The 19109-nt window shown below is 48.2% G+C and overlaps 1 protein-coding gene across 1 annotated transcript in view; it reads right to left on the reverse strand.

The window, feature by feature from the left end:
- Positions 1-19102, reverse strand: part of SLC22A4 (solute carrier family 22 member 4) — a 33018-nt gene extending 13916 nt beyond the window's left edge. Inside the window, exons 1-4 of the mRNA XM_026063194.1 lie at positions 18737-19102; positions 9507-9610; positions 7760-7914; positions 1365-1536 (exon numbers count right to left, since the gene is read on the reverse strand). Of these exons, the coding sequence (XP_025918979.1) occupies positions 1365-1536; positions 7760-7914; positions 9507-9610; positions 18737-19021 (716 nt within the window). The 5' untranslated portion in view covers positions 19022-19102. The remainder of the gene's footprint in view (positions 1-1364; positions 1537-7759; positions 7915-9506; positions 9611-18736) is intronic.
- Between the last annotated feature and the right edge of the window lie 7 nt (positions 19103-19109).

A 19109-nucleotide genomic window follows, 5' to 3' on the forward strand; every position in this document is an offset into this window, starting at 1 on the left:
TAAGTTCCCGTGCATCTCCAATGTCTAAGAAGCTGGGCCAGTCCCAAGACAGCGCTCCCAACCGTCAAAGGCCAGAGAAGTTGACATCTCCTCTTTATAGGATGAAGAAGTGGCTGAATCAGTAGAGATGCATATGATTAATTAGTTGTGCTTCATGTTCTGTGACTTCATATTCAAAGTAATATACTAAAGGTTTTCCCAGCCTGTGTAGAAATACTATAAAAGAATCAGCAGAGCCATTCAGGGAGGAGYTGCATAGTATTTGGATCAGGCACCATCTACAAGCAAGTCAGATAAGCTTTCAAAACTGTGAAATGTGCATTACAGTTTACTGAATTAATCCAAAGTTAGGTTTTTTTTTTAATTTAAAAGAATTTGTGTTTTTTTTTCTTCCCAGGGACTGCCTTAGAGGAATGAACATTTTACTCTATCCACCCTGAAATTGGACAAGAACTTGAAAGTACATCTCTTGGGCTTCCCCACCTGGAAAAAACTGCTGCATCTGGGAGCTAAAGTAACATTCTGCTTTCAGGTGAGTCTGCTGGGTAAACACATCTCCGGGATGCTGATGTTCCTACTAGTGAGTGTTTCCCAGCCACACAATTTGGGGGCTCTGAATCATTCTGATAATGTCAAAGGCAATAAGGTTACAAGCAAATTGAAAGAAAAAAAATCATGAAGTTTTCATAAGTCAGAAAGTTCCTCCTCCAGGGGTAGGGTATTACTAACCAAGCAGAGAATTTTTAAGACATACAGTGTAAACTGCCCTGGACCTCACTCCAGAAGGTTGTATGGGAATATATTCAATGTCTAATATTAAACATCCCTCGCCTATCCCATGTTAAAAGTGTGTAACATAACACAAAACTTGTACAGCGTTTCAGTGAGACTTGAGTACCAATCAACATTTGAATCCACAAGAAAAAACGGCTTAAAGATAAAAGGAAGCAAAAAAGTTAAAATGAAGTACAGTACAACTCATCCAGCAATAGTATAGGGGCAAACAAAAAGGTGATCGATAGTGTTCAAAGTTAGGAATTAAATACAAAATTCTCAAGCTGCACTGGAAAGCTGGTAAAAAGTGGATTCAAGCACATGGCCGGAGAGGTTCAGCAGACAGTTGGCTTGACTTAAAACTGGCAAAAAGAAAAAACGAGAAAACTCCTTCCGCTTCAAAGCAAGGTCTGCTCACATGGCAAACACGATGCCAAAAACTGAAGAGGAGGGAAAAGAAAAAAAAGAAAAAAAACACCCCACAGCACGTTGAAGTGATAACCCTCCGGTTACACAGCAATTCAAACTGGGAAATCAGCTGCAGATGGGACTTTCTGCAGCTGAGCACCTTGCGGCATGGTTACACTCACCACCACAGTGGAATGCAGAACACCCCCGGGACAGTAAGAGCCAGTAGCAGCATCCGCCAGTCTCTGATGAAGTAAGCAAATAGTGGCAGCAACATGTAGCCAATTGCAAAAAATATGCAAACTCCTAATGTAGAGAATATAATACGAACTGATTTGCCAAGAATTTCTGTTCCTGTTCAAAACAAGGGAGTTTGGATTAGCATTTTAACTCTTTCTTTTTAATCATGACTAAATAGTTTACTGCATTTACAAAAAAATATGCTAAAACAATCTTAGAAAAGAGCAGTTTCTCTTATAATACTTAAAGGGACACTGTCAAGGAGTTACAAGTTCAAATTATAGGCAAATTATAGTCCAAAACACACTCAAGGAGTAACAGATCATCTTTAAGGTGATACTAATCTGGTGGGAGATCCCTCCAGATTTTTGTTGTACACTGTCCTTGGAGGCAGCTGTGCCATTGAATCAATTCGAAGACCAGCCACCACCTGGTCTTTTCCAGTGACCCCAGTAGTCCCGCAGGGTCTGATACAAAACTGTTTTCAACACTAAACATAGTTCTAATAGCAACATCTACTCAGTTTCTACATTATTGCCATCAACATTTGCTCACAGATCTAACACAGGATTAGGAGACTCGTGGTGAACTGAATTCTTCTCTGTTGCAAAGGCTGACAAATTAAAAACGAAACAGTTGACAGTGTCCTTTTAATGAAATCTTGTTTGTTCACATCTCCCAGGAGTTTAAATAAGTTTGGAACAGAAAATAAAAGCTACCCTGTGGAAATGCATCATGAAATACAAGCTCTTCTGTGGTTTGCTCCACGTATCTTGAGATTAAAGAACTGGCCCATGGAGCTCTGTGTCCCACTTCCAGCAGTGGCCAATGTCAGACGCTTTGGCAAAGGCGTAAAGCCTCTGCGATAGGCAGCCTCGTTCTCTGCAGCAGTACGGYGGGGACGGGGACCAAACCTGCTTTGCTAGCGCGTATTTGCAGTCTGCTGCAAACCCCTGATATAGGTTAGCTTGCCGTGAAAGAGTTTATGTCGTATGTTTTTCCTGCTCTGTTAGCCTAGGAGCATGCACCTGGACAGTCAGAACAGCTCAGCCRCTGGGCAGCACTTGAACGTTTGTTTAAACTGTGAATGTTCCTATGTTTGCTACTGCAAAACTCTCCTGCAGCGGCAAGTCCCATAGGTTCCCGCTGAGCCAAATAGCTCTGGATGGCCTCTCCTCGTGGGAAAGACTGAGCAGGGGATATTTAAAYTATCTTCATTAGCCTGGTTTCCAAAATAGTGAGCTCTAGGATTGTATATGAATCCCAGCCAAACTCTTGAGTGAACTGATAAAAGTTGTATTGTCTGCCTGTATTGCTTATTGTTGGGCAGATTAAACACATGCCTGCGACCAAATCTTCTAGTGCCTATATKTGAAAAATCTTGGCCCTTAGCTTTTTTAACGTTTTTTTTTTTCTAGATATCTCAGTGTGAATATGTTCAGGTTTTTAACTTGGCCTTGTATGGCATCCTTTAGGCTTCTGCCTAGATCATTCCTGCTATGCTGCTTCCCAACCTTTTTTCCGTTCTAAGCCATTAAAAGGAAGCAAACCACACTGAACGCGTGTTCCTGAAGAGAATATGCCTCTTCACAGAAAAATATATCTATATCAGGATTTTCTCTGAAACAATCCAATGTCAGATTTGCTGTGCTGCCTTTCCCCGTACAGGGAGACAGATTCTTTACGTTCTCCAGTCTGACGATTTTTTAACTCCTTCCCCTGGCAAGCTGCATCTAATTAGAAATAATAAATCTGCGAGCAGGTACAAGTAGCTGGTATTAGACGTAGCTGAGATTCCCCACAGCCTCACGAGCTGCTGGCTGAGCTGCAGCACCAGAGACCACTTGCAGGCTCCTGCCTCCCCTCGCCCGCAAGGGTTTGCTTCAATCGCTTCACTCCTGCGGCACGGCTGTCTCCTTCGCTTGCGATCCCTCGATTGCACCGGTAACGTAGCACACGTTGTCCTGAACGCCGTGCACTTGCCCAAATTGATAGGGATCTTCCGCTGGGTTGCTCCGTGCTGTTCTATGAACTCGAGCCCTTGACAGGTCTGCCTGATTTTTGACATATCCGGATTTTTCTACCAGCAAGGTCTGTTGCTACCCTCTGCGCAAGCACAATTCACGCAGACCCTAAYTCCCCGGCCGGGCGGCTACCTTGGTTCAGAACAAGGACGACTTTGCCGCTTGCCTGCTTTCGCCCTGGTCCCGGTAGAGCCCCAGCACCAATCAATCAATCAGAGCCGCCCCGGGGCGCGCGATATCCCAGGCGGCTCCCGTGCAGCGCCTACGGGTTGTCCGAGCGAGCGCTCCCTTCGGCACGGGCTTCTCCCCGCTGCCGGCTGCCGGCAGCCCTGCGATCCCACCGCCAGAGAAACTATTCACCGCTCGCTTTGACTGCCCTCGCCGTGCTCCAGGCCCCCAGAAGAAGGGGAGCAGCACGTTCTGGGACGCTGCCCCGGCGCACGGCACGGTGGAGTCACCCTTCCCCCGTCCTTCTTCCTACCTGGCACATCTGCTTCTGCCTTATAAACGCTCGCGTGGGGAGGCACAGAAGCCTTGCGCTGCCCTGCTGCGCCGCAGCGACGTGCCCAGAGCCCCAGCAATAACCCAAAACAGAGCCACCGAGGACAGAAAAGAAGCCGGGAGCATCCGTGCGGTTTAGATGAAGGAGCAGCTCCCGTTTGTTTTCATTCGCCATGATCCGAGACAGACAAGCCGGGGCATGTGCTAAGGACTGGCCGACTTCCCGGAGCCTTGGCGACCTGCTCAGCCAGGAAACGACCTGCTCCCCTACGCAGCCAGCCCGGGATTTAACCTGCGATTCACTGAAGAATGCTTCCGATAAGGAACAGCTCTGGGGATGGCAGACGGACACAGCCTCTTCTGGATGAAAGAATGTGAATTTGCAGCCAAGCGGGAACAAATTTCACAGTTTATTTTTTGCAACAGAAGGCTGTAATATCGGAGCGGCAGATCACGGGTTGAAGGACGTAAGAAGTGAAGATCCCATCTTCTAATAAAGCTGCCGTTCAAGTAACCAGGCATCTCTAAATGAAAGCAGACTACAGCTGCGTCGTACGCAGCCTAGTGCCAAGGTAAGATCCAGTGCTCACAAGTTGAGACCACGCTAAGCCTTCAAAAGCACCTAATTTCCTTCCCACTAAAAAGCCCAGCCTCTGCTTAAGGAAATCCAGGCACACCCCCAGTTCTACCTCATTTCTCACTGTGAGCTCAGCCAAAGGTCTGTGGAAATTTCCTGTCCATTACGAGCACTACAAGTGCCGTAACTCATACAGTTTGGATTCAATTAAAAAGCAAATTACACTGAACAAACAGGAGGGTCTCAGGAAGTCTGGAGAGCATGTTTTAGTTATGTAATATGTTAAAACCCCCAATATTTACTATTGCATAGAAAATGAAAAAAAAAGTCCAAGGTCCAAAAAATTCTATTTAATAGCTACACGCATTTTTGGTTTAAAGACTCCGAGTAACTGAACAAATTCATAAAAAGAAAACTGAAAATAAGAACTCTCAGGGATAGACAGTGTAAGGGGGAATAAATTAAACTGTCGTCTTCTGCTGGTTGCTTTTGTGGAAAGGGGCTCTTAGGAGAGGTATGATACTTAACACATCGATTTATACATATCAGACATGATGCTCAAGTGTAGGATTTGTGGCAATTCAAAGCCAACATGAGATTGCATCTCATAAGCATCTTTCAATTACAGTTCTCTACCCTCCCTCCTTCCTCTCCTCTTCCCTCATTCCTCTGACCAGAAAATAACAATTTTGGGACAATATCAGCATGCCTTCACAAATTCAACTGTTGTTTTACAATCTCAGAACTTGAACACACAAGTTTTGAGCACAGAAAACAACCAAGGCCTAAAGGCAAGGAGAAATGCGTAGAGAGAACTTTCAAAGGAAGCAGCTGAAGAAAATCTCTACAGAGGCTCCCAGGCAGCTTAGAAAGGAAACTATTCTCATGAATGGGGATAGCAATATGGCAAAACGTGCAAACAGCTTGTTTGGATGAGTGAGCTGTAGCGGTGTCCTAGTTACGCACGGGAAAGCATGTTATTTTTCTTTGTATGGGTGTATTTTCATATTCAGCATCTTTGTCACGTGCTGCTTGCTGGAAGCTCCGGCGCGTACCTTGCCACAGGTGCAGTTCAGAGGCCAGCGAAGGCGTGCAGAGCCAGGCACTAGTCGGAGCACGCCAAAGGCTCATATCTACACGTTTTAGGGTGGGAAGAATCATCCTCCAGAGCTGCCTCTCTCTCCTTCTCAATGACAGATGGCTGATGACTAACTTAAACTAGAACGCTAACTTATCAATGACTTTGAGTTAATCCTATCCTTAGTAATAGCCTCAGTGCTCACAGGGGCAAAAAAAACCCATCAAAACCATCAAGCACCAAAGTCARCTACCTCTTTGTTCACCCAGAGAATCACCGTTTCTGGAACAAGCCTACAGGAGGTCAGAAGAGACAATATAAGAGATAAGGTGTCAGCAAGCAGCACCCACGTAAATTAAACAAACGGACCCAAAGCCTGCCCCGGGCCTGTGCAGTCCCTCCAGCTTTTCCAATTCTGCACGAAAGAGACAGCGAATTATCGGACGGGGCCGGAGCGGGGCAAGGGCAAGGGACGCCTCCGCCGAYGGCCCAACCACCCGCTGCCCCGCCGCCGCTGCAGCCGGTGGCACGCGGGGTCTGGGGGGCAGTGCCCATCCACTGCCCCTAGCGCCGATCCCGGATCACGCTGTTCTGCTCGTTTCCCCCCCTGTTAATGCCTCACGGGGACAGAGGATCACAGGATTAACTGCCAGCATTTTGGGTTTAGTTTCAACTAGCTTGTGACGTGACCTACAAATTGCAATTCTGACACCAGTGCTTTAAAAGCGAATATGCACGTATACTTTCAAGACAGCTCTTGCAAATACCTGTGTATTGAAAGAAAAATGTTAGCCTGTCTGAGCATATGTGGATTATTTATAGGAAGGACTATCATCCTCACCCACGAATCAAACTTTTTGCTAAATGTAATATAGAGAAGATATAATCTGTGTAAATACCCTAGTTTATTCTGTATTCTATTTTCCTTTTCAGTTCCAAACCATTTTCAGGGGATATACACTTATTTTTAGAAACATGTCCTCTTGAAAAACAAAACATGACAGGCAAAATGCCCACAATACAGTTAAATACTTTCTCCTTCATGGCAAAGAAGACAATAAACCAAAGTACACTGCACATTTTAACTAGTTACCATTTCCTCACATTGATATCAGTGATGAATGCAATATGTGCTTGGAATGACCTCACTCAAGAATCCAGTTATTGCAATGAAAAGAAAATTAGAGCAAAATATACTCCGCCTATCCAAAGTCAAATAATAAAATAATTCACAAAAATGTAACTAAGCAAGATTATTTACCTTAATTTCATTCCAATTTTGTTAACCTATTATTACRAGCATACTAAGAGACAAATTCTCAGAACTATCATCTTTTGTGCATTTAGTTTTAAAGTTTAAGCTTTCTAAAATGAGTACATGGGGAAAGAAACCTCACAGAATATTATTTCCCAAAATTCTAAATGAATTCATCCCTGGTGCAGACTATGTTCCGTGACATTAGAAGCAAGGATTAACCTAGCCCGCTACATGTGAAATTGTAGCCAAGAACAGGTTTTTCTCTTTCCGTATTCAGTAACTTAACGCCTTGGAAAGCCATTTAATAAGGTTTCATCATTGTTTTACAATTTTTCATTATTTCATTTACTACTGTTTTGCATCAATGAAAGTTTCAGTTTGTTACACATTAATTACTGAAATAAGGTATTTAATGGAAGTCGGTAGTTCAGTAAGGTTCATCCTTCATTTAAAGCAGGGAATTTACAGCAGAAAATTTGGTTCAAGATGTTTGCTGCTTGACATTAAGTATTTAAAAAACCCTCTACCAAAGGGTGGTGAGGTGAGGAGGAAACTGAAACGCCTTTTTTATCTCAGACCTGTTTCTTCAGATAACAAACCCTGAACACTCCCCTAAACTTTTTCAAAAGTTCTCTAAAGAGAAGGGAAATAAATGTTTATTTAGATGTTTCCTGCACTCATCTTTTTTCCTAAACCTGTATAATGCATAGGCTATACCTATTCAGAGAGATTCTTTACAGTATCCAAGAAAAAAACATATTGCTGGCCTAAATTAGGAATTGTACTGGTGACGATTTACTAGTGTCTCTTATTAAATGATGCAGGTTCAGAAGAAGAGGAAGGAAAAAAAAAAGCACTACATCAAGCAAACATTCGATATAATGTAGACATAGTCATACCCAGTATGAAGGCCACCACGTAGTTCGAGATCTGTCCCATCCCCACTATGAGAAACAGCACTGTGAACATCTCCCAGCTGGTGGAGAAGATCTGCAGGAAGCTGAAGCCGGTCTGCACAGCCATAGTGGAGAAGAGGATACTCTTCCTGCCAAACCTTTTGCAAAAGACAAAGGAGAATATTGTTAAGAGATCATTCATGTACGGAGCTGGGCCACAGAAGAAGAGAGATGGAGCACAAATATCCAGTCCTAAGCTTCACAGCTTAGCACAACTTTGAGTTTGGTGGCACATCATTTTCATAAGTATTAAAAAAGACAAGATTCCCAGGACCCAGGAAATAAGCCAAGCTAAGAAATTAAGAGCGGAAACTTCAGGGAGCCACTAGACAGGGACCAGGGAGACTAGACAACTGCGTATAAGTGAGAGAAACAGGAAGCCTGCAAGACACGCAGCCAAAAGTTAGGAAATTATGGCAATGTATAGATGCCAGCATCTATACATTATGATAAAGTACAGTTTTTCAGAGTTAAACAGCTTTTTCAACTGGTTTCAATCTTTCTCCTGTGAGTCACCATAAATGTATCCTTCTCCACTTGTCTGTATTGGATTTATCTAGGCTCCTGCAGCAGCATCGGGGAAACCGTTCCGTTACGGGCTTCAAACAGACCCTTTACTGCCAGAACGTTTCCAAAAAACTGCAGCTCATAACCAGTACTAAAAAGTCATATTAGTGGCCCGGTGGCAGCAGGACAAGTGAACCTGCCCRACAGCTGAAGTATGCGTGCACCAGGCATTTTCTCAGATGTTCCCAGAAGGCAAATGGCACCAGAGAGATTTAGTGATTATCTCGTCTCCCTTTCAAACAGTAACACTGACGGACTTTCGCACCGGGGTCAGAAGGCAACGGATTAAATTCAGATCACATGGAATTTAATACTCGAGGCTTTAAGATTAAAGCTCACATCAGGTTTCCAAAACCCTATGCTGAACATCTCAGGAAGCTGATTCCTACGTAACTCTTAGGAGGTCCTTGCTGAAAGGCAGCGATCAAGGCTGTATTTGGGACCCACTGCAACAACTTGGAGAAAGAGGCTAATAGGGACGTGGAGACTCAGAAGGGGAATTTATATGCTGCATTTGGCACTCGTAAGGCCAGAGCTTAAACGCTGCTGAGATAATTAAACGTCTGTAATATTTTCTTGATATTTTACATCTGTTAGCATCACTTTATTGCCATCCTTTTACAGATCATCATCTTTTTTTCTTATTACTGGATATGTGTAGTTTATCTTCATCAAACCATCTTTTCCATGCAGAGCTTCCTTCCAATTAAGGGAAAAGTTTTTTTTCCTGTCTTACAGCTCCTAGAATGAATTTTCAATTAACATGTTATGAGGAATAACATCTTTATTAGAAAGGACGGCTAAAGAAACAAACTTTTTTGTGAACGCGCCCACATCAAACTACAAAGCAGAGGCAAACACCCATTGCAGAGGTCAGTCCCTTTTACTCTGACGTGTGTAAGTGGCTGTAATTCTACGTGTGTGGCAGAACTGGGTTGGGATTGTCAAAGAAACACAGTTATCTAGTTTTGATTGAAAGCAAGAACTGGACACTGAACTCCCTTATGCCTCTTAAAAACTTCACCAGCTCTGACCTTTTTCTGTGCATACGCGTCAGTGAGGGGGTGGCAGAGAGGCTTAACTCTGGTCTCCCTAAAAGCAAGTCCAGAAGCAGCGGCTTTACCTGTCGGAGAGCTGCCCTGATACGAAGGAGCCCATGAGCACCCCCACGAAAAACAAGGAGGTGGTGAGCGGCACCTTCCAGTCGTCCTCGCACACCAGGTTCCACTGCAAGAGAAGCGGAAGAGACTGAGACCAGAAGGCAACACGGCATTCAAGGGCATTCGGAAAAAAATCCATTACTGAGCAACTCAACCAGTTGCTTAGGAACTGCATGTGTCCGAAAACACACAGGTTTCGGCGCAATTTGGTCTAGTTTTCCCACACTTGTGCTTCTGCCCRTCTCCAGCTGCTCAGACTGCTGCTATAGAGGCAGGAAAAAAGGGAAAGAGGAGTGATCACCTCCTACGGGCGAGCGAAACCAGGCGAGACGCCGGGAAGGCCGTGGGTCTCCTTCCACCCTCTAGGAGATGCTGAAGCCCCAGAAACGCAGCCGCCTTCCCAAGGGCCCCACTCGCTGCGCGTTAGCCATGGGGAACCTGCGGCCCCAGCTCCCCCCGGCTCCCCCCGGCACTCGGGTCGCTGCTCGAGATGAGCGAGTGCCGCCGCCGGGGCCGCGGGAAGGAGGGACGAGACGGCGGCGCAGGCTGGGCACGTGCTGGGAGCAGGAAGGACGTCGCCGGCTGCCCGGCCCCGGCAAGGCAAGTTTTCCATTTTACTTGACCTCCTCAGGCGTGAAAACTGCTGTGTTTCTGYACCTTTGGGGTCTGATAAAAAACATGCAGAGAATAAAACCCCTTTCCTCGGATTAAAGTGTTTTCAAAGCCTTTTTCGCTCTAACAACCCGCCGAGGTAATTCACCTTCATTACTCATCCTTGTTGCAGGAATCGGCTTCGATTGCGATTTTAGGACAGGAGCCAACATGGAATCTTCCACCTCGCAAGAGCCTCTAGTAACCCCAGGCAAGGTTTCAAAATAAAAAAGCGTAATGAGTCGCGGTCCACCCGGCTTGCAGCTGAGTGTGCTTTTGCCATAGCTTGCTCCTGTTCAACTGAATAATCTCCCGATTAAGGCATGCCTGCCAAAACGGTTTATGTATACGGACTTCAGCTATGTCAATCTCAGTTTAGATAATTCTGCCACAAAGGTAAACTAATGAGATCTCAGATCAAAGTACACCACAATTTTAATAATTAGCTTTGATATCAGGGAGCAGAGCCATCTCCTCTGCCAGAATAGCCCTTTGCTATGGGAAGCGATGTCCTGAGCCACCTCTGCAGCGGACAAACGCTTGGGGCATTCGAGCCGGAATCTCCACCGCGGGTTGTTCAAGCTTTTGTCTGCTCTTCAGCCGAGTTGCAGACAACAAAACAGAGCAACTCTTGCGTTAAAAAAAGATCCAGATACCATCTGACAGCACTTGAGTCCTGCCAAAGTTATAGCAAGCAACCAGCGGGTCAGTGCKAGGGATCCCCCCGCCACCCGTGCCGCTTGGGAACAAAACCCGGCGAAACAAACCTCAGCTCAAACAAAGATCTGACGCGCTTTGATGCAGTTTGCTCTGGACCGTAACTTAAGAAAGAGAATCAAATCAGTGCCTATTTCAGGAATTCAGGAAAACAGAATCAAGTCACACTAGCAGTGGCGCAGATGCTACACCCAGCCTGTCCTCTCAGCTTGCAAAGTAATACAGCCCAAATGGCAAAACTCATCAAGTTTCAGAACGCAGCCCATGCCTCTTTCTGAAAAACACACACACCGAACGCATAGGCTGGAAAAAGGGAAGGCAGATCTGATGAATGGAACACACCGTCAGTGTTTAAATCTGATTGATAACAGAAAGAAGTATTTGTTGACCGTTTCTGTAAAACATTTCCTAGTCACTGCTGGAAAAAAAAAAACAAAAGGTTGATGGATGTGGACTAGGTTTCCTGGCTGTTTATCTGTGTTTGTATTTGATAAGACAGAAGTGAGTATCTGCGTAAGGAAGGCTCTGATACTTTCAAGGATGTTAGTCCTGGAAAAAAAAAAAATCATTTGTAGAACGGTTGTGTTTTCAAGGAAAAGTATCTGTTTCCCATGTAAAAGAGAACTGAGATTTCTGTAAAGGAGATCAAGCCCTGTACGAAAATAAAGCAAAATTCTACCACACAGCTTCCTGAAACACGGCATGAAAGGTGATAAAGTCCCTTTGAACGACGAAAGCAATAAAAAGGGAACGGCAGCAAAGGCCCGCTGCTCTGAGCGCACGAGGCCTCGTCTCACCCCACCGGGAACCCGCCGAGGACCAGCCCGCAGCCCCGGCGGCCCCCTCCGGGCTGCGCGGAGGCGTCTGGGAGGGCGCGAGAGAGCAACCGCCACCGCGAGCAACCGCCGCCGCGTTCGTTACGCCAAGAATGCGCCGCAGAACAAAGCAGTCCCTCTTCTGCCGCGAGGAGCTGTGGGGATGTGAGGGTGTTCCTCACTAGAAAGAACTGTTAGAAATTATGAATGCTGGGCACATTTTTACGTTAAATAATTTGTTTTCCTTGCTTTTTCAGTACATGATTCATTTAGCATGTAGAAACCTACATTYTTCCTTTCAAATACAAAATAAATACATGAAAGCTGCACCTCATGAGTCTACCAGAGTCCCCTGAAGGAGTCAATAAGCATAAGCTCACCAGTGACTCCGTCTACGATTTTTCAGTGCCTAGATTTTCAGGAGAGATCACCCACGACCTAAGGGTCCCGTGGAGAACTGAGAGGACAAGAACAAGGCAGAAGGTTCCCCAAATATCCAGGACTGCACTGCTTAGTACATTCAACACAAATCTAGGAAAAACAGATAAATAACAAGGTGGCAAAATTTGCAGATGAAACCAACTATTATTCAGGGTATTAAAACCCAAGACGAGCTCCACAGATCTGCGGAAGAACCCCACGATACCAACAGCAGCCAGCAACAGAAGAGAGGAAATTGAAGATTGCATGGGAAATGATGACCCCGGGCTATGGGAGAGGTTRCTTCTTCCCCAATGATGAGCTTCAAATTGCCTTTTATCACTCCTAAGGGAAGTATAGGAGAACTATTGTTAGTCCCCAATGCTTTTCACTGCACGCCGTCTTACAAACACAAGGGATGGCATGCGGGCTGGAGGCCCAACTGCTTCAAAGGACTATTGGGATGAACTTGCTCCCAGAGGACACTGCAAACGCTGAGATACAAATTCGTACTTCTTTGCTAGGCACTTAGGAGTTGAAGCATTTGAAGTATGTAACTGCTGATGTCTAAGTTGAACCAAAATGCRGAGTATAAATATCTCAGAGCGGGATATCTGGGATGGCTGGAAGTCCACGCCGATATCTGATGAGTTTGGGGTGGCCTTCTCCAGACAGTCACAAACCCAGATATATCCCAGCTGCAGACTCTGCCTCCAAAACAAAGTGCTACTGCTGGAAACTATGAAGTTTCCCACCAGCCTTGCACATGGCCCAGCAGCCCCCAGCAGCCCGGGCTGACAGCTCACCGGGGACGGCATCTTCCCGGCATGACGCCGGCGTCCTGGCCATAGCAGCCAGCAACCAAACCCCAATGCTTAACACTTGCCATTACTTAACCGTGTCACCACCGAGCATTCTACTCTGCTGTCTGACAACGCGGCGGCTGCTTCTTGACTTTCAGACTTCAGCCACTCAAGGTTAAGCGTTAACATTTTTAAAATGCCCACACTGTGCCAAAGGCACTTTGACTACAAAATAAAACCAGCTAAATAATATTTACTCATGAAACTGAGTTGCTTCCTGTATTTTATTGGTGCCAAATGCCTCTCACCTAGCTATTCGAGTCTACTTTTTCCTATGACCTACTGTACATGCTACAAAAATTAACTATGCAGTATCAGTTCTTTAAGATTTGCAGGATGTGGTAAACTGAACATACAGCAGCTGGACAGAGTAAATGAAGATAAATGTGCCCGCTGTATCCAACCAGAAAACAAACTAGCCAATTAAATCCATCTGACTATTTTAGATCAAATATCACAAAGATTGCACAGGACCGGAACCGTGATTTATAAAGCTCTGCATAGACAGATACACCTCGTCTTCTATAAAAAAGGAAACTTTCCTCCTCCAAAGGCATTTGCACTGAGGAAAACTCCCACCCTATCCTTACACAGCAATGGAGCACGTGTAAACACGAAGAGGCAGTATTTCACTGATTTATAAGGCTTTACGATACAGACTGCATGTTCAAAAGGAGACCGGCAGCCTGCTTGTGAGCCCGCCTCACCCCGTTAATGCYGACGTCCTCACAAGCGGCACTGGATCTCTTAGGAAACGGTGAAATGCAGCGTATTTCACATCTCCCGCAGCAGGTCACGTCGGTCCCAGCTCGACGTCAGCACCTCCGGCGGCGATGGCTGCTTGACCAGCAGCGCGGGACAAATCCAACCGGCGCTGCTCCAGCACCGGATACCTACGGATGCTGGAGGGTGCCAGGGCTTCTCAGTCCTCGCCCCGAGGCCTGGGACGTGAGTCGTGCTGCAATTTGGGCTACCCATCCCCTGCGAGCACAGATCAGGGCGAGGCGCCTAACCTGTTCCTGAAAGCCTCCAGGGAGGTTGCACAACCTCCCTGCTTTGTCTGTCGATACTCGAGTCCTGAAAGGAAGGAAGCTTTTCTGAAAAACCTTATCTACGTCTTCATCATCGCAGCTTAGGCGAGTTACTTCCCTTGGAGGCGCTTGCAAGCACAGAGGGGAACCAAGCGCCCCGCACCGCACCGCGAGCACTGCCGTTCCTCGCACTCGGCATTTCGGCGCTGTCCCGTCCTGCTCGCAGCACGGTCTGCTCACGCCCCGGCTCAGCCGGATCGCCTCCTCCRCGCGGCATTGCCTTCCTGGGGCTAGTCCTTCTCAGATGTCTGGAATTTCATCCTGGCGCTTTCATATCACTTCTCCGKATGTATTTAGATACTTTGGGATCCTGACCTTGTCCTCCAAATCACCCGCAGTCCTCCCAGCCGACCTCATCGGATTTCTTCCGTAACAGTGCCCCCTCGCCATGCCAGGTTCCCAGTCCTCCCAGGCTGACTGTGAACTACAATGTTTACTCTGCGGATACAGGTTCTCACCCAATTGCGCCTTGAGGCTTTGGATGAAATAGGTTGGTTATGAGACGGTCAACAGGACCAAACCTTGCGTCCAAACCTTGCTAAGACAAAGCACATATTCATGTGTATAGCTTCCTCCCTACACGACATTTTTAGTACTGATATTCAGCTCTTATCATGAACATGGCAAGAATGGGCAATTCAATAAAGATATTCTGTTACTGTAATACTAAAATTACAACACTGCAGTAATTAAAACCTAGATTTTTTCCTAAATTAACTGCAGCTACAACTTCCAAACTATCTTTACTTGAATGATTATTCATTAACCTGCAAATAAGTAATTCTGCAAAGTCCCTGGCTAAGCATACCAGAGAGCGAAGTTCATTTAAGCTTCAAACCAAATGCTTTTACCTCTAGAAATACAAACTGCATGGGAAGAATACCCTTTAATCACTTTATTATCATCAAATACCTCAGATGTCTTCCCACAAACTACCTAGCTGTGGGCTCATGGAACAGCAAATTCTGCCCGACACTGCCAGCAAGGAACACTACAGATTTACAAGTTTTCTGAAAAATTACCAAACAAAAATAACAGAGAAGACCCTCCTCACTGCCAGAAGTGATAGTGCCATCTGAGTTTATTGATCAGAAGTCACTAATTAACCATCCTGCATATCAGCCGGTTCACATCAAAGAAGAAAACACTAATGCAGACTTGTGTAAAGGACTGAGACTATAAAATCTGGGAAATCAGGCCATGTATCCAAGAGTAAATCTGAAGACAAACAGCTTAGGAGAAATTCATAATATTCACTGTTGTCATGGCAGCAGCAGCAGTGTGGTTTACATCTCCTGTGTGTGCTGTATCACCAGTACCAGATCTCGCCATGAGACCATCTCCACCCCGTCCATCAGGGACAAGAGGAGATGCCTCCATGTTCAAGCACAGGGCAGCTACCAGCCTGGTAGGTCTACTGCAACACTACTGAGAAAAAGCCATAAAGGAACAGAAAATCTCTTCAGACACCCTCAAACCACAGCAACTAGGCTTCAGCTTCCGATACGGAGGGTGCCCATCACGCACCGTCACCGCCTGTTGCTTTGGTGAAGCACCGTCTGCGAACCAAGAGTTCCTTGTTCGATGGCGCACGTGGGGAAGTCCACGTCCCATCGCAGCAGACACCGAAACGAGCAGCCTGGTCCCTGCTTTCGAGAGGGACAACCCAGAAACAGTGAGAAACTCAGAGGCCTTGCGGGGAGGAGCCACATTTTTGCCAGAATTTGCTAAACAACAGCACGGGATTTTTTTTCCTGAACCCTCCACCGTGGGCAGGGCTGGTCACAACCTTTTCAGTGCTTTTTGCAGACAACTCATGGGTCAACTCTCTTGGCGTTTGCTTGTTCCCAGAAGCCCAGTTAAAGCTTTTGGCTTCCACCTTCATGGAAGAGTCAACTCCAGCGCTGGGAAATTGGGTCTGAGCAGAGTAACGCAGACGAGAGGTGGGCAGCTTCCAGCAAAGCCTTCACCACCAGCGCTGCCCTTCACAAGGGTGGTGCAAAGATTTTTGGGGGTATGTGCCGTGTTTTTTGTGAGGGAGAGCAGACGAGGCAGATTGTGTCCCAGGGAGCGGAGGGGAACTGCGGGGAAGGCACGGGAAGACAGGAAGACCCAAGGGAATTAATTGCATGTTAACACCTCTCTTGGAGAGAGGCAAAACATGACGCTTCTGCCATAGCCTATAATTACAGTCAGGTCTGAGCACAGTTATCTGGAATTAAAACAGAAGCTTGTTACGTTTCAGAGGAAACAAAAATACATATGTTAAAATTCATTTTATAGCACAGACAATAGGAAACACATGGGCTCAGAGTTAACCGCTTTCGTTCATGCGCCATCCCAGCGAGCGAGACCGACGCGGGAYGACGTGGCAAAGGCAGCTAACGCAGCAGCGCGTCCCTGCCAAGAGAGGCAGCACCTCCGTCCCGGCCTCTCCAGCCGCCGCTCCGCCGTCGCCCTTCTGGCTTGCGCAAGCGCTCGGGCRAGCTCCCCGCATCCATCACCGCGGGACGGCCGACGAGCCGCACCGCTCACACGAGCGAGCGTGCTCCCAGGCCTCGCCCCCCTTCGCCGGTTCGCTCACGACAACACCTAGACTTCTGATCAACCTGAACTGGTTTCCTCCTGTTTCACCCGGGTTTTGGACACACTCACTTTTCCGCCACCATCTCCATTTTAAGACCAACCAGAAGATTTGGTTTTGGCTCCTCTCTTCCCCGGGTATTAGCATCTCTTATTCGGCTCCTTTCAGGCAGCAATAACAGAAGTTGCTGTAACTGCATGAATCAAAATAAAGCCTCTAAGCACTTTATCGGGCACTGTCAAGCTTTGCTCCTCAACTGATTTCTAGAATTGAAGAAGTTTTTTCACCGAGCTTTTCTGATGGCATGTCCTGGCTTGTTGTTGCTAATACAGTGAAAAATGTTGGCCGCAACAGTGGACRTCAAAAGTTTAACTGAACTTTCTCTTTTCATGTTTTCATCAAYGCCTGTTTTCCTTGCTTTAAAACTGAATTCAGAATTTTTTCCAAATGTTCTAACCAAAACAAGTATCCTTATTTTCCATCTGGCTTCCAGATGGAAACCCGGCAGTTGGTTTCCATCATCGTCATTTGCAATTGCCACTCTGGTGCACTCCAGTAAGGGCAGATCCAGGTCCCATGACAAACCCCACTGCTGCGTCCCGTCCGGATCTGGCACCAACAGTTCTTGCTTGGCATCTGCCAAGACAARTTGTTGCAACCCCCGTTCATTAGGGCAGAATAGTTTTTCTTCTCCTTTTGCTTCTCCCACTGCCTGTCTTAGAGCGATAGATAGCTCCAGACCACAGATTAAGCGTTCGCAACCACACCTGGATAATCCAGTCTCCTTCCTGGAGCAAGCTCAGCGGCGGCGCCTGTGCCGGGCCCTTCAGGCCGGCTATCAGAAACCCAAACCACTGTTGTGCCGTCACCTGGGTTACGACTGCACATATTTATTTGCACGCGGCATGTGGCTTGCAGCTGAGCTGCCACTACGGTCAGCCGGTGGCCAAGAACACGGCCCACTTCCGAAATGCTCCCCCCTCCATCATGTGTTGTTGTAGCCCTATGGGGCAGCGGGTCCCTCCTGCTCCGCGGCTCGCCCGGCTCGGCTCACTCGCCCCCTTTCCCCCGACCCTGCCCGGGGCCCCTCGCCACCCCCCGCTGCTCCATCCCCTCCCTCCGGGCCTCTCTCCCAACCCCTTGTCTCTCACCAGTTGGGTTTTTCCAGTAAACACTTGGAGCACATGCTGTATTTCCTGTTGTACTCGGATGACGCTTCCCTGAAAAAACATCCTTTGCCAGGAGCGCACCTTTCACACTGCTCCATTTGTTCTCGGGTTCCTGCTACCGGCCTGATTTGAACGGACGCGGGTTTAGGCCAAGTTAACTGGTGGCAGATGTTCCCTCTGCGTCCCCGGGGCTGGCGGCAGCCGCCCGGCGAGGGGCCCGCGCACGGCCTGCGCCCGCGTCCCCGGGGAAGGGCGCTCGGTGCCCACACCGGGACCTGGGGCTGGGCACCCCGAGCCTGATCAGAGCAGGCTGCAGACTTCCCAAATGCCTGCAAAAACCCCAAACAAACCCAACCCCGCAGTTTCTTACAGCCCGTAAGAAAGCCGTTTCCCTCGGAGACCTACGTCGTAGGAAAACAGGGTGGGAACGACTGCAAAACCTGCGGGATAACCTCCACCTTCCTCCTGCAAGCTACTGAGAGCCGTCCTGGGGGTCTGGGGGCGCACAAACCGCCTCCCACCAGGGCTGCCCGTGCAGCCCTCCCGCCTGCAGCCCCGATGCTCTGCCGAAACACAGCGGCTGCTGCGGGTGCGAGGGCGCTAACCGGCTCTTCAGCCCTCCCTGAGCCCGGGCAGAGGGGGAAACAGAGCAGCTTTGGGGAGAACGCGGTTTTCCGTCCTGCGGCAAAGCCCCGCGCTCCCTGCTAGCGCCGGGTGCCGCAGCGCAGCCCGCTGCCCGCCGCCGTGACCCGCGCAGCTGCGGTTCCCACGCACCGGAGCCGACGCGGACCGCAGCTGCCCACGCGGCCGGAGCAGCCCGGCCCCGGCGGCGCCCCACGCGCGTCCCCCCCCCCCAACCGCTCCGCCCGGCCGCGGGCCGCACCTCGCTGACGATGGAGGAGCGGTAGACGTCGCGGCTGTACTCCCAGCCGTCCAGGCAGCGCTCCTGCTCCAGCGCCGCCAGGTCCACGTCGGCGCCCGGCCGCAGCCCCAGCGCCGAGAAGTTGGCGAGCGCGGCCAGGCGGTAGCGGCGGCAGCGGCTCGGCGCCGCCCGCCCGCCGCGCACCTCCAGCGGGATGCTGGCGTTGCGCCACTCGCCGCTCAGGTTGGCGCCGCGGGGCACCGCGCACCGGTGCTCGGGGGTGCCGGCCAGGAACACGGCCGACATCCCGTTGAAGCCGTTGGGCACGATGCTGGCGCTGAGCAGGAAGAAGACGAGGCGCTGGAAGCGGCCCCACTCGCCCAGGAAGGCGGTG

The sequence above is a fragment of the Apteryx rowi genome, unplaced genomic scaffold (assembly GCF_003343035.1).
Source record: "Apteryx rowi isolate R43461 unplaced genomic scaffold, aptRow1 scaffold_2, whole genome shotgun sequence".
NCBI lineage: Eukaryota > Metazoa > Chordata > Aves > Apterygiformes > Apterygidae > Apteryx > Apteryx rowi.